The sequence below is a fragment of the Emys orbicularis genome, chromosome 1, assembly GCF_028017835.1.
Source record: "Emys orbicularis isolate rEmyOrb1 chromosome 1, rEmyOrb1.hap1, whole genome shotgun sequence".
NCBI lineage: Eukaryota > Metazoa > Chordata > Testudines > Emydidae > Emys > Emys orbicularis.
In genome coordinates this window covers 225,484,859-225,500,863 of record NC_088683.1, presented here as the reverse complement: position 1 = coordinate 225,500,863, position 16,005 = coordinate 225,484,859, and the positions used below count along the sequence as shown (strand labels likewise).

The 16,005-nt window shown below is 41.0% G+C and overlaps 1 protein-coding gene across 1 annotated transcript in view; it reads left to right on the top strand.

Annotated features, from left to right (window-relative positions):
- Window positions 1-16,005, top strand: part of PHEX (phosphate regulating endopeptidase X-linked) — a 137,486-nt gene that overhangs the window by 55,249 nt on the left and 66,232 nt on the right. Inside the window, exons 10-12 of the mRNA XM_065414541.1 lie at window positions 6,212-6,305; window positions 10,050-10,178; window positions 13,969-14,070. Coding sequence (XP_065270613.1) covers window positions 6,212-6,305; window positions 10,050-10,178; window positions 13,969-14,070 — 325 coding nt within the window. The remainder of the gene's footprint in view (window positions 1-6,211; window positions 6,306-10,049; window positions 10,179-13,968; window positions 14,071-16,005) is intronic.

Here is a 16,005-nt window from a genome sequence, read left to right as displayed (position 1 = left end):
AGAAAGTGCTGTACAAACACAGAAAAAAAGACTGCCCCAGCTCCAGAGAGTCGTACAGTCGAAGTAAATGAAATTTGTTTCAGATAGAGGAAGAAGCAGCTTAAAGATTAGGTCATCCATTCTGAGAACAGAAACAATATCATGCGAATTAAGTGACAAATCGCTCAAGTTGAATATTGAACTGAACCCCAGGTATGGATTATTCAATGAAGTATTCACAGAGAATTTTTTGTAAGCAATCCACATATTGAAAACTATTTCCTCCGAGCACTCACTGGACCCTTTTGAATAGTGAACAAATTCATTAAAATTGCAGTCTGATTGGAGACAGCACAAAAACCAGAATAGGAGCTAAATTCATTGCATGAATTTTTCACAGGCCATTATTCACTCAGCTCTAATCGGTTCATGGTAACTCCAGTGAATTTAATCAAGATATTGTATGGTATGCCCTAGGAATCTTAGATATTAACTTACATCTGTTATATAAGGAATCTGTTCTTTCCTCAATGTCCGTTTCACTTTTGTTAAGGAGAATTTGTGTACATTGAGAGAAGAACAGTCCCATGTATAACCTGAGAGCAATAAAGGGATTTGTATCCCAAATACAAATCTTTGTAACTGTTACAATAACAATGATTATAACCCTAACGGAACTCAAACTGAAGAACTACTTTCCTGTTGCTTATCCTCCTGGTCTGGCTAAAGACAAATAACTAACACTCACTCTTCCATAGAACATAATGGAATAAACTTTTAGAAAACTTGAAGCCTAGTATTCTCTTTGCACTTCAGGATGCTCCTGCTAAATTAGTTGTGGATATGCCGCTGCTGAAGTATGGTAGAGAGAGGTTTAGAAGTGCTCAGAATTTGGTTCCACAATTCAGTTAGGAATGCAAAAATGCATGCACAACTTATGCCCCTCAAGGAAGTCCATTAGTTGGAAAACATGGATCTATTTGTTGAGCTTGTATTAAAACTGTCTATCAATAAATATTGATAGAAATGCTAGCATGATGTCACAAAATCCTAGCATTTTATGTAGGTCATCAACTTTATTCACTGCCAAGGCATTACACTGCTCTACAGCCAAAATGCTTCTGAAATAAATGTAGTCAAACTTTACTAATTCTGGGTCACTGAGAACGAAAATGATGCTTAAAATTGTTGATTGGCTCTAGTTTTCAAGATATGCTATTGGGTCAGTATAAACGACCCTTGACTTGGGAATGGCGGAGGATAAGTGAGTTATAAAGGGAAGGGATCTCAATTTAAACCAGAAATGACTAAAATACATCTTTGACTGGATCTATGAATAAATCTATGACTGAGTTTGGACAGTACTTGCTTTTTAGGCAAAACAATGAATGATGCAATCTGAAGCTGGTATTGCGTCATACATGATATGAATTGCATCATGTTATTCCTAGAAGTCATGGATGATGCAATCATAACGAAGCTTACATCACTCTGCTGAACAAATTGCCCTATATCAGGTCTAGAAATCATACAGTGTCGTGCTCTCTTATTTGTCAGTGTTTGATTTTGCAAAGGGACACATTTCTGTTTAGCCAAAGTGAACAGAGATGCCTCGTACTTGTGTGAACAGTGCAGATAACTTCTGCTATGTTTGTGGTGAAGTGACTTTTGCATCACAAAAGCGCAGTATAACCACTATGGTTAAGAAAGCCTATCACCTTTATTTTGGCTGCAAAATTGGAGATCAGGACAAGAGGTGGGCCCCACACATATGCTGCAACACTTGTGCAACAAATCTTTGCCAGTGGTTGAACAGGAAAAGGAAATCTATGCCTTTTGCAGTGCCAATGATTTGGAGAGAGCCAACAGATGATACCAGCTGCATGGTGGTTACTTCTGCATGGTGCCTCCAGTTGGGAAAGGTGTGTCAAAGAGGAAAAAGTGGACTGTGCATTATTCAAACATTCCATCAGCTATACGCCCAGTACCCCACGGAGAAGGACTGCCAGTTCCTGATGCACCAGAATCATTCTCACTTGAGTCAGACGAGGAAGAGGATGAAACTTCTGGTCCTGAACCATCAATGTCACAGGACCCACATTTTCTCCCATCCTCCTCCTCTGAAGCACACCTCATAACACAAGGTGAACTGAATGACCTTGTCAGGGATTTGGAACTACCCAAGAGTAAGGCAGAGCTGTTGGGCTCCAGACTACCGCAGTGGAATCTCCTGGCAGGTGATGTTAGAGTTTCCATGTTCCGTGACCGTCAAAAGGAACTTGTCCCATTCTTCTTCATGGAAGGTGAACTTGTAGCCTGCAACAACATCGATGGTGTGATGGCAGCCCTCAACATCGTTCACGATCCAGATGAGTGGAGACTGTTCATTGATTAATCGAAGACGAGTCTTAAAGCTGATTTACTGCATAATGGCAATGTTTTGCCATCAATTCCAGTTGGTCATGCAGTCCATATGAAGGAAACCTGAACCGGAGCAGTGAGTGACGAGCATGGCGAGCGATTTCACCAGGACATTGCAACAATGGAGAAACGCTATCAGGGCAAATGGAGCCCATCAATGCTTGCAGACTATTGCTGGACAGTGACAAGAGGTGCTCCATTTAATGAATACAAGAGACAAGCCAAGAAACGCCGAGTAGACACTGAATAGGACTTAACTATGTACATAATAGTTTTTTGCCTTTTGTTTCATAATAAATTTTATTTATATAACCCTTTTGCTGATTTTTAAAGTGTTACATAAACAGGACAGGTGAAATATTATCATGTAAAGCAACCATAAACACATGAAAAGACCTAGGTTTACAATTTATGATTAAAACTCTACTATCTACACAATATACATAGACATAAAATGTAAAATCTTAAATATCTTAGAAACAGTAGCCAATCAGTTGTTTTAATTGTCATATTTGAATTCAGCACATCAAAATACATAATAAATAGCACATTTTATCTCTGAAGCAGACGACTTCTCAAAAATTGTAGACCAGTGTTATTGTTCCTTACAGTGTTATCACAAATGTGTGGGCTAGTTCGAAATGTCCCAGGAAACAAGGTTTCTACCACTTCCTTTGGGAGACTATACCACAAACTAACAGACCGCTTTGTTAAGAAATAATCATCCTAAACTTTCCATTTGTAGCAATCATTTATCAGTCAAAGTGGGACAAAATGTAATCTTCCCAAGGACTTTAGTTACACAGAATTTGGATCTGGGACTTGTGTGTTCTATTCTAGAACTACATCTCAGTGTGGGAAGCAAGGCAAATAGCTCACATTCTCCGTGCCTCAGTTTCACCATTGGTAAACTTGGCATATTAGTTGCCTCCTTCACACTGGCATTGTGCAGATTAAATAATTTGTAAAGCATTCTGAGAGGCTTAGGTGAATGGCAACACAGAAGTAAAAAGTACTATTGTTTTAAACCAAAGTGGTGAAATTAGCCCCATCTATCTCTATTCTTTTTGTACTTTGTGTACTTGGCCGAAGAGACAAAGAATAGAAGCCAAGGATTGGTAAACAGGTTCAGATAAAATATGAACCCTGCCCTTCCCTCTTTCCCACGCTCTTGAAAACAGAATAACCAATCCTCATCCAGAGTTTGAAATGAAACCTTTTTCATTGCTTTATATTTTTGTGTAGCAGGGGATTCAAATACTAGTTCAAAAAGAAAGTACCAGAGATCTCATCAAAGCACCCATTCTTGGAAGGTGTCCAGCCCAATTTTTCAGATCCAGTTCAAATAAGATTTGGATAATCTTCATGTATTTATCTAAACTCAGCCCCACCTCCATATCATTGACTTGATCCAAAAGCTACTGAAATCAATGGAACTACTTCCAGTGATATCAATGGGCTTTGGATCAGGCCTATTTTTGAAGTTCATCCATCACTAGTTACATTCCCCACCCTTTTATTTGAACTCAGAACAGATTTCCTAACCCATAATCAAGGATAAACACCACCCAAGGTGGAGCAAGAACTGCACACAAAGGAGAATTAAATTTCTGTGGCGTTTAAGTGCTAAATTGTAAAATGTAATTGCCTCATGGTAGTGGTCTTTCTACATGGGGTTTTCTCCTTATAAGAATTTTAATGAAAATTAAGCCTTTTATCATTTTAATCCACAGGAATCCTGCAAATACTTTTCTAGATTCTAATAAAATGCAGGGACTTAATAGGTATTGCAGGAGCATAGATGCAGCCCCGCTGAAGCGCTTTGAAACTGATAAATGTGAGGCTCGTGGAAATTAGCTCACTTGCAGAAATTTTACTGAGTAGACACTTACAGCATACTTCAGTTTGTCATTGCTTCAGGAAACCCCACATTGACCAAACATTTTTTGTGAAAGACCTGCTATTTTGAGGTATCATTATTGATCCTGGAGTATATTTTTATGTTTCTGATTCAATTCATTCAATCACGACAAAAAGAACTGTTTGAAGTCTTGTAACCTGAGCTCATGCAAGCTAATCTTCTTGATGACATTATATATTAGACATGTATATTTCTAATCACAGAAAAAACATCCAACAGACACAATATATTATATGATTACATGGACATTTACATACAGGAGGACAGATGATTGCCACCTAGATCCTAGGGTTGGGAGAAAGGAGTGGTCAGGCTGAGGGTGAAACCAGGGCAGGTGGTTCTTAGCCCTGTTCTGACCATATGGATCTTTCCTGGAAAAGGAAGCTTGTCTGTGAGGGTAGCCTCTGCTGGGGAACCTCATGGCTACAGGGCATCCAGTTTCAGTGCTCAGGTAAAGGGATTCCTTGTGGATGGCTTTGGCCTCTCTCAGATCTCCTGGGAAACGCCAGGTTTGAGGTGGGCCCCACAGCCCTTGCCCCAGGAAGGTAAATCTTTCCTATGCCTCATAGGATGCTATGGCGAAATATTCACAAGGGAACCTTCACAGAGTTTTCCTTATTCCAACCTGCCTCCTTCAGTTTTCAATACAGACGTGGTGCAATCTGTCTGATCATATAATAGAGCTCATTACTTTATCTTCAGTCATAAATGCTTCCCAAATTATCCTGTTCCCCTTTTCTTAATCATGACTTTTGCTAAATACACTCATGGGCACTCCAAGTGCATGTGATCAGGGGCAAATCTTTAGTGAATAAGTTACTATGATTCACACTTGTGTATGACTGTACCAGTGTGTTTAGGGCATTACTGTAGAATACTTTAGTATTTTCGAGAGGGTGAAATCTAAATTCCTCACCTTGATTTTACAGTGCACATATGTCTCATACAGCAGGTGCTAGTTACCCCATCACAGTAACCATACACACTGGACTTGAGAGTGTGTTGTTTAATGTTTAGAGAAGGATAACAGGAGTTGGGTCTCCTGGGAGGGTTGGACAAGTTGCTCCTATCTATCTTTCAATCCCTCTAGTATCTGGGCGCTTAAGCTCTCTCTGTATTTCAGTTTATCCATCTACAAAGTGGGGATAGTAATATTTGCCTACAGTAATTCTCAGAGTGCTAATGAAGAAGTGCTTGTAAAGCACATTGATATTTTCAGATGAAAGGTGCTAATACAAGGGTGACCGGACAGCAAGTGTGAAAAATTGGGACACTTTTTTTTCCAGTTGGGGGGCGAGGGGGGGGGGGCACAGCATAGTTTCCTAAATAAGACAAAGCCACTAATATCGGGACATCTGGTCACCCTAGTTAATACCACGTAATGACTATATATGGGAGCTAATTATCCATTATTTTAGTTTCATGATCATTATTTGCAGGTCTTACTAGTAAAGAGAGAGAACCTGCACTTTGATTTACAAGTCAAAAATTACCAGATATTGTATATTTTCTGTACAGAGTAGTTACGTAATTACTGTCACTGCATAGCACTTACCATTTGTGTAAAGAGTACCTAAATGAAAATTGCATTGTAAAAAGAGTACAACTATGAAATGTATATATCAGGATACGAATGTGTTGAAAGCATTCTCTAGAAGATGGCTCCTATCATGAAATCAGGCAGTAAATGGCTGTCTTCATGCAATTTCTTCTGTGTAATAGGATTTTATCAATTCGGTCATAGCTCATCATTAATTTTAAAGGTGAAATTTCTGTCATTCAGTTCAAACTGCTCTTACAGAAAGCCATTCAGATATTGCTTCTACAAGTGCTTTGCTGTACATCACATGGAATTAAATGTTTGATAAATATGTATGTCTGATTTAACAGGACTATTGCGAACTATCTGGTATGGAGGATGGTTTATTCAAGAATATTTAACCTCAGCCGACGCTTTCAGTATAGATGGCTGGAATTTTCGCGGGTAAGTTCAAGATTTTTCAGTTTTTATGATAGGTGAGACTGGTAGTGATATTCCCCAGGGTACAATCTGAACTATTGAAAGGCGGTGTCTCCTTAACTCTTTAGCCTGGGGTGCCTTCTACACGGCTTTGCTCTCAGAACATCCACTCCTGGCCTGTTCACACAGACTTCAGCATGCAAATTCACTCCCAACTAAATACATGAGCACGCTGACCAGTCACTCCTGAATTACATACAGGTCGACACCCACAAATTCCTAGTCCCAGCCTTGTCTCCCAGAAATTTGTGTCTTGTACTGCTTATTACCCTTCTGAACACTACAAGCTCATAGAAAGTCCATCATTTCATCAAAGGAAAATGATAATGCACCAGCCCTGTTATCCCAAATGGAGTTTTCCCACACACTTTAACCTAACACACAGGTTAAGATAAAACAATAAGATAAGAGTACTAACTACAGAAAATAGATTTTAAGTGATTACAAATAACGATGCATAAGAACCCGGATTGGTTACAAAAGAGTAAAACGCAAGCTAACGGCTAACTTAACAAATGAACAAAATTCAAAATGAAGGTTTTCCTCACCATACGTTGCAGTAAATTTCACCGTCTGGGTCTCCTTCCAGCCTGGGCCCCTTCCCCTTGGTTCAGTCTCCTTCAGGTATTCACTGATGTCATGAGCAGAGAGATTGGAGGAGGAGTTGAAGTCAGGAGTTTTCCTTCCCTTTTTATAATTCAATTTTTTATTGGCCAAGTACAATAGAGCGCTGACCTATAACCAGTCTGGCAGGATATTAAGATCCCAAATGGAACCCTTAGAGTTTAGGGGTTGTGCTTTATGACACACCAAATAGCTACTTGCATTTATGTACTCACTTGAGAAATCAAAGAAAATATATAATCAAGTTGGTTGTACACTTTCCAGCACAACATTTTCAAGTTGTCATGTAAATAGGCCATGTGAGGGTTCCCTGCATGTGGGTGAATTCCATCCAGTGTGCTAAGCACAGTACAGACAGGCCCCTGCGTTTCCAGCTTGCCCCCACCTGGCAATGGGTTTCAGACCTGAAGAATGTGAATCTTGGCATCAAGAGGTTTAAAATGAAAATGGTTTGCACTTTGCAGAGGAAGGGGAGGGGAAAATCACACAGTTAATTAAAAGTGGAAGGTCATTTTCATAGGCTGTAAAACAGGACATCACTGCTGAGAAATTGCTTTGTTTATAGTATCAGCCATTTTTCTACACTGTAGTGCTAGTAGCACTCATAGCAGGCCAAGCCTCAGTTGCATTGTGTTACTTACCAAAGCTGGATTCAAACCAGTGACTTAAAGCTGGAGAACCCTGTGTCCCATAACTAGCCCTGTAAGCCACAGACTCCCTGGATGTGTGGTTACTTTATAGTAAGTTTAAACTTTACATACTATTTCCATTTCATTGGGGGAATTATTAAAGTGACTTTTACATGATGAGACAAGGCATCAGAGGAAACAAAGATTTCATTTGCCAATAAATAAATAAATAAATAAAAATCCCTGAACGTGTGTTTGAAACCATTAAAATCTTGAGGATCCCTGTTTTCCTCCATTTTGCACCTTCCTCCTCCCTTGATGGCCATTGCCACATGCCAGTATGTTTTGGGCTGATAAAAGATGAACACAGATCCCTTCAAAGTCCATCAACATTGCTGTTCAATTGACTGGAAAGGGGCTCCATTAAGGGCTTGCCTATACTTATGGCTAAATCGGTACTGCTGCGTCGCTGCAGCGTTGATGGTGGAGCGCTCTCCCGTCGACTTCTGTACTCCACCTCCCAGAGAAGAGTAAGGTAAGTTGGCGGGAGAGCATCTCCCATTGACACAGCATGGTGTAGGCACAGCGGTAAGTCAACCTAAGCTACGTCGACTTCAGTTACGTAACTTATGTAACTGAGGTAGCGTAACTTAGGTCGACTTTACACCTTCAGTGTAGACCAGCCCTGAGTGACTCCAGGCATTTCTTCCTTTCCCGATAACAAATTGGGGAGCAGGCCATTGGGGGAGGCTAGCCCTCGGCCCCTCCTCTTCTGCCCAAGGCCCACCCCTCTCCCTCGCCATACACCTCACTCCCCTCCGGAGCCCAGAGCACTCCCACCATGGCCGCCGGCCCCACAGCCCTGGGCCGCTCGAGCGGCCTCAGTGTCCCCAGCCTGAGCCCCGGAGCGCCGGGTGGGCAGCACACGGGCAGGGCCACGCTAGGCTGTTTGGGGAGGCTCAAGCCTCCCCCAGCCTATGATGCCCACTGCCCATGGGAGCAAGGCAAGGCTGGCGGGTACAAAGTGGTGCAGGCAATCAATATATTTTGACTAGCCTACATGCTGACACTTTTTCTCAGTCAAGATACCTCCTCTCACAACACCACCCAATACATTTTTTATCTCACTGGAATCTGACAGCCAGCTATCTCTTCCCCATCCTCAAAGTTCTTCCTCCTCCTATAGCCTACTGCCCAATGCACAAACAATATCATGTTTGGTACATTGAAGGGAGTTGTGGTATAATAAAGTGGCTAGTCAAAAGATATGCATATGTCAAACATTAACTCTGTATTATTTGAAACTTTTTGCCATTAGAAATTATTCAATGAAAGATTAACTTTGTCTCCATGGCTTTTTTTCTTCTTCTTTAACTCCAATATTTCTTTCCTTCTATTATACATATTATTACTTTTCCTCTATTTTTTCAGTATGTTTCACCGCACTCTTATTTCTCTGATGCTTTTCTCATCTAACCTCTTCCTCCTACTCATTCTGTATATTCTTCTCTTGCTACGTTCTCTGTAGTCTTTCGTTCCCTCTTTTTTATCCTGGACTATTACTCTACATCCAACTATGCATGTCTCTCTCGCAATTGCACACTGGACCTCCTGCTCTCTCTCAGGCACTAGGGCCACTGGTGCCAGAACTGAAGGAGCAAGGGGCCATGCCTCCCACTTTTTAACAAAAGAAACAAGCGGAGAATTCATGTCCCTGCAGATCCTCCCCTCCCCCCCGAATAATAGATTCTGCCAGGGAGGTGCTACAAATATACATTTTGCCCACTCGGAATTGCTGTGGGACCAGAAGAGAGGGCAGCTGGCTCATTGCTGGAGCAGCCAGCCATGGAGAGAGAAAGAGCAGGCACTTTGGCCTCAGCCTCCCCACTTCTACAAAGGTTCCAGCGCCCTCTCCTACCTCACACATTCATGCCCCTCTACACTGTCATACACATTTGCCCCACTCAGTGGTGCCTTTCTACACTCCCACTTTTCTACTGCATTCACACACTCATTGATAGCCTCTACTCGTGCTGGTGCTTTCTTTCTCACACTGATATTAGTGCCCTCCCAGAAATGCCCATGCAGGCAGGCATACTGATGACCTTCCACATTCATTAGTTCCTACCCCAATCCTTTGCATCCTAATGGCAGGCCTGGTTCAGGGGAATGGGGATTGATCAGAGGGGTGGTCTTTTGGATGATTTTGAAGTTGGTGCAGAATGCTGCATCCTGCTCATTAAATAGTGAATTAGACATTAAGAAGGCAGATCCTCAGCTGGTGTCTTTTTGAAGACTATGAAAATGCAACATAAATAGTAAAATGATCCTGCTGTTATATATATTAGGTTATGTCTGTCTGTTACTTTTCAAAATTTACCATGAGGATACTGAGTTATTTCCATGGTTTTTCTCAAATGGCATGTTCTGATGGTTTATTGTGCAATGCCAACAGGTAATCCAGGGAACCACATCTTTACTGCCTCAGTGGGATAAATGTGTAAACTTTGTAGAAGGAGCACTCCCTTATGTCATTGGCAGGATGTTTGTGGATGTCCATTTTCAAGAAGACAAGAGAGAAATGGTAAGTCCTCCTCAGTCTCTATCTGAAAACTTTTAAATAGTTTCTTTCTCCCAGCAGAATAAATTTCAAGTTGAATTTATCTTTAAAGAGGGACTTTCCACCAGCAATGATTTTAAAAATTTCACTTATTCAGAGTAATGGATGGTAGGGAAAAACAGAACAAAGAAAAGGAAATGCCTCCTCTCCCTCCAGCTAAATTCAGTCTGTGCATTCATTGCCAGTTCAGGCCTTTGAGACAAATATGTAGCTGGATTTAAAAATGTATCCAGGTAATATTTTCACCATGAATAACACTTGTAGTTATGACTTCTAAGATAAGGGTAATTCTTGTGATGCAGGAGCCAACTGGCATCATCATTGGAACTGTAGGATCTGATCTTGAGGATCTGATCCAAGACTTCTTAGCTGTGAGGGTCAAGAAGGATCTCCTCTCTGCAGGTGCAGCATTGCACAGTTGACTATATGCATTCTGAATATCCTCCCTAGAAGTTTGAGCCAGCATAGGGAATCCATAACTGATCTCTGGCCCAAATTTTGGGGAAGCTCCTATCTAAAGATCAAAACTCAGGATTTGTGATTCATAAAATTTTAGGAAGATAATTTTAAGAAATCTGTGATCATATAATCAAACCTCCTGCATAACACCGGTCATAAAATTTCACCCAGTAATTCCTACGGTGGGAGGAAATATTCTTCCATATTATGTAAGTGAACATGATTGAGCCCAATAACTTCAAATTAATGCTGAATTTACCATTTCCCTTGATAAATTGGTCCAAAGATTAACTATCCTCGCTGTTAAAAACTTGTGACTTAGTTCCACTTTGATCTTTTCTAATTTTTTAACTTCAACTTCCAGCTAATGGATCTTCTCTTTAGTGGGCCTAAGCTGAACCCCAAATACTAGATTCTGGGAAAATTCAGATTTGGACTGAAGGGCCTGATCTAATACACGGTAGTCAATGGAAGGGTTTGACTTCAGTGGGCATTGAATCAGTCCCAGTCTCCTGATCTAAATTTATTGGCTTGACTCAACCTCTAGTTTCTTCAGTTTCATGTGTAGGACCAGGTGTTGGCTGCTGTCAAGGGCAGGATCCCAAATTGACCAGTGGTTTGATTTGGTTTGGCAAAGTCTTTGTTCCTTATATTTTCAATAATGATCTGGATTCCCTTTTTTACTGTTGTAAGCCTTTGTCTTTGAACTAGAATTTCCTCTCCAACATCCAACTTTTTCAGCTCCTTGGTCATTCACTGAATTCCTAAAGTGGTGTTTATATTACAGTTTGTTAGGGGAAAAAAACACTGGGATGTCACAAACGTAGCGTAATGACCTCCATGCAGGTTTATCTGAGGGCAGGTCTATACTACTGCTTAAGTTGATCTAACTGACATTGCTGAGGGGTGTGAAAAAGGCACCTCCCACCCCCGCGTGACACAAGTTACAGCGACCTAAGCGCTGTCCACACTGGCGCTATGGTGGTGGGAGAGGCTGTCCTGCTGACGTAGCTTCCACCTCTCACGAAGGTGGCATAATTATGTCAACAGGACAGTGCTCTCCTGCTGGCATACAGCGTTTTTACCAGATGTGCAGTGGTGCAGCTGCACCGACGTAGCGCTTCTAGAGTAGAGCTGCCCTGAGGGTGAGTATGGAAATAAAATTAGGGGTCATATTGAATCTGGTTGAAACCTTGAAAATTGTGGCTCTTCAAGTTTATTTTTAATAATTTTTTCTCTTCCTCTTTTTCGATTCTTTTCCCCTTTCTTACACCAGGCAAGCCGTTCTGATTTCTAGAACATTTTTTCCTTAGCTAAAGGAGAGTAGGTAGCTATCCATGCTAAGCAAATCATGAATTATGGATAGTATGGTGTTTTCAGGTTTTAGTCACTGATGATGTCTCATGACATGCATGCCTTCTCTCTCCTCCTTTTATGAAAAAATATGATCTGTGTCTAAATATAGTATTGTTTTTGACCTACAGACTCTGCAGTGTTTCTTACAGCTATGCCTGAGCAATTTCAGTAATAACTCTGATAATATGAATAGGTTTCTTCTCCCACCCCCTACTGCTACAGCTGGTGCATAAAACCTAAATAGACACCAGGGTCCAATTGCAGAGCTTGAGTTTGAACTTGCAACCTCCAAACACAAGGAGTTCACCTCATTAGTGTACTAAGTTAATTGAGTCAGTGCTCTGCCATCAATATTCTTTAAGTTACTTTAGTCCCTTGGATGCCGTTTACTGAGATGGTTTGGTCATATTTAATGTTTTGTTCTGGTTGTCCTATATTGTCTCTAAAGTAATGAGATATTAAAAAAAGGAGGGGAGGAAACTGAGTAGTAAAGAGGGCAAGTGCTGTCCTTTAATTTGAGACACACACACAACAAGGAAATAACAGCTCAAAATGTGAGTCTGATGCATTCATGACTGCTCAGCTGAAAATAATGTTGCTATTTTTCAGGGTCCCTCTACCCCAACAAGGACATTTTAATGATACCATCTCTACTGATTAACATGTTGCACATCCATGTTAATTGACATTTCTGTTTATTTTTAAATTTAACACAGCTGATAAACTTTATCTAGTGATATGGTGGAATCCTTAGATTAGTTTTGAATGTCTTTTGCTATCCCAACTTTTAGGCCTGATCCAGCTCCAATAACTTCAGCCCTTTTTTTATTGCCAAGGTTGTGTCTTTAGTAATTGCCTATGTCTTCAACCTCACCTGTCAACACAAGTAGAAGCAACTGACTATGAGCACCTCTGTTGTTCAGCTCCCCCAGCCAAATACATAGGACTGATAACATTTCCGCTCTTTAGACCAGCAGAATAATCTTTCACTTGGGATCAGATGCCATGGGGTTGCTTGATGTGTATCATTTTAGGCTATTCTCGAATGTCTATCCTCCTAGTATCTAGGTGAATCATAGAATATCAGGGTTGGAAAGGACCTCAGGAGGTCATCTAGTCCAACCCCCAAAGTTCCGCGGGCCAGTCTCGAACCCACCCAAGCAACCAGTCCAGTCACGAAATCAGACTCACACAGTCTCTCTCCGTCAACTCTTTCTAGGTCCCCGGTCACTATTCCTGTTTTTGAAATTCAGTGACACCTTGTGTAGTCATTTTATACCTGTGCCAAGTGGATGAAAAATGCTACCAGATCAGAATTGTGGTGCCAATGTAAATTACTATCCAAGGTGCAAAAACCAAGGAAAACTGGGCCCAGTTGGGTGTTCAAGCTGCTACCATCTGTAATATAAACAGTAAACTTTAAATTACAGTAAAAGTCCACAAACAAAGCTAGTTGGATAAATAATAGAGCTCTGCTTTGTGTTTGGGTAGGGATGCAAACAGCCCAAATACGGTTCTTTTGGATGAATGTCAGTCAGAAGGAATACTGGGCACTATACACATGTGATTGGGAAACAAATTGCCAGGAATTTCACAAGACTTCTGCTGTTCTCTCAGCATGTCCATCATGAGCACAAGAAAGGCATTCTCATGATGACTGTTCATTACTGTGTCATGGAGAGAACAATAGTCAGAAACTTGTGTAGTGTAGCTGGTAGAGATGAAAATGAAGGCAAGCACTCTATGACTAGAAATCCCAGGGTTGCGGGGAGAGACAGCGTAAGGTATGTGGGGAAGGAAGGAGACTTGGTGTCGTATAAAGAGAGACAGATGTAGTCTTACCCCACAGGTCATTCATATACCCAGTTAATCAAGAAGTTTGCTTTTCTCATAGTCAGTTTCCCATGACTCTCTTTATTGGGGAGAATTTGTTTTGCAGATGGCAGAGTTGACTGAAGGGATTCGCTGGGCCTTTATCGACATGTTGGAAAAGGAAAATGACTGGATGGATGCAAGAACAAAAAGGAAAGCTAATGAAAAGGTAACTGTTGATGTGGGAAAATGAAAATGCTGGGTGAAATCCTGCTGCGTTGAAGTCAATGGAAGCTTTGCCATTAGTTTTAATGCTGTGTTTAAAGTTCCATTTAATTGTTTATTATTTTAGAAATGCACATTGGCAATCTGTTTGCCTACACTTGTAGGATACTGGGCTAGATGGACCTTTGGTCTGACCCAGTATAGCCGCTCTTATGTTCTAATGCTGAGAAACCTGAACTCCTACTTTTCTGCTAAGCTGTTAATTTTGTTATCTCATTTCCTCCCATGTTCACCCTGTTTGTTTTGTCCCCTTATTACACCCTGACTGACATGGAGATTGTGAGCTCTCTGGGGCAGGAGCTGTCTTCCTCATTATTTGCCAGTACAGTGCCTACCACAATGATCCTTGAATGTGCTTTCTAGGTGCTACCATAGTACAAATGAATAATACTACTATAAAATATTTTTAAGTTTAGATTGTTTAGGATGTCCAGTACCTGGAAGGAGGAGGCTCCAATTTAGCAATGGGTATATGAAGATGTTATATCTGGCATCTTCTTTGATGTCACTGTTGGAAGTCTTCCCCCTGAAAACAGTACTTCCAAGATGACGTCACCATTCCAGTGAATCAGCAGTCCCCAAATGCAATGATATCACATCATTCTCAAGATTGGCACTTCCCTTCATGATAACTTAAACATTGTGTGACATTATAGTGCAGAGGGTGAATTGGATGTTAGAAAGTATCCAAGGCTTCCTGAACCAGGTCCCTCCATCCCTCACTTACACTATGTGAGACATGGAAAGTGATCTCAGAAAACAGGGAGCAGCAAACAGAGCAACAATCTGGATTTGTCTTCACTGCAAAAAACGACTGCAAGTGTCAGAGCCTGGGTCAACGGATGTGGGCTCACACTCTGGAGCTAAAAATAGCAGTGTAGACATTTGGGCTTGGGCTGAAGCCTGGGCTCTGAAATCCAGCAAGGGGATGCTCTCAGAGCCTGGGCTCCAAGCCCGAGCCTAAACGTCTATAGTGCTACTTTTAGCCCCATAGCATGAGCCCATTGAGCCTGAGTCAACTGACCCAGACTCTAAGAGTCACTGCCAAGGGGTCAGTCTCTCTTTCTCTCTCTTTTTTTTACAGTGTTGACATACCTTAAAAATGTGTGAACTCATAGGAGAAGAGGATGGGCTCTTCACTTTATTTGTGGAAGTGATTGGACAGCATTCAATTGACAAACACCCTTTCTGAACAGAATTATATGCAAGCAGAGCTGAATTATGTCCCACTTGCTGTGCTTGAATAAAAATAGCAGTTTTGATTTAAGAAAAGCAGTCTTCAAAGCTTTTTGAGAAATCAGATGAAAAGGCTGCGGAAGTTATTTTATCTTTGGAAAGTTTTAAATTCAGTATGCAACATCTTTGCTTCATGCTGCCTTTCTCAAGAACACATTAGGAATGTATAGATGGATGAGTGAATCATTCAGAGCACCAAAGCCAAGGGTAGCAGCGTCTCACTATGGTTCTTGCTAACCTGATAGCAAATGGAGTGTATTACCATTTGAGCCACCAATTACCCACATATTTTTACACAGCTTGTGAAGTTTAGGAAATGAACAAACTAACTGTCTGACTATATCTAATATAGATACTAGTGTATCTAATATAGATACTTGCCCAACTCAGGGTGAATTGATGCCATTTTTGGTCTTTGAAGAGGGAAAGAGGCCTTGTACATATTTTTTTCCGAATAGCAACTTTTCTAATAATATCATAAGAGTCTGGTCTTATTTCTCTACTAAATTATTTACTTAACCACTCTCCCGCACTACTTCTGTCAGCCGCCTATCAGATATAGCAGAAGGCTGAACAGAAGAGAGCCAGTAGGAGAAGGTGGTAAAAGTACCGTAAAGTCCGTAAGAAGCCAAAAACCATATTG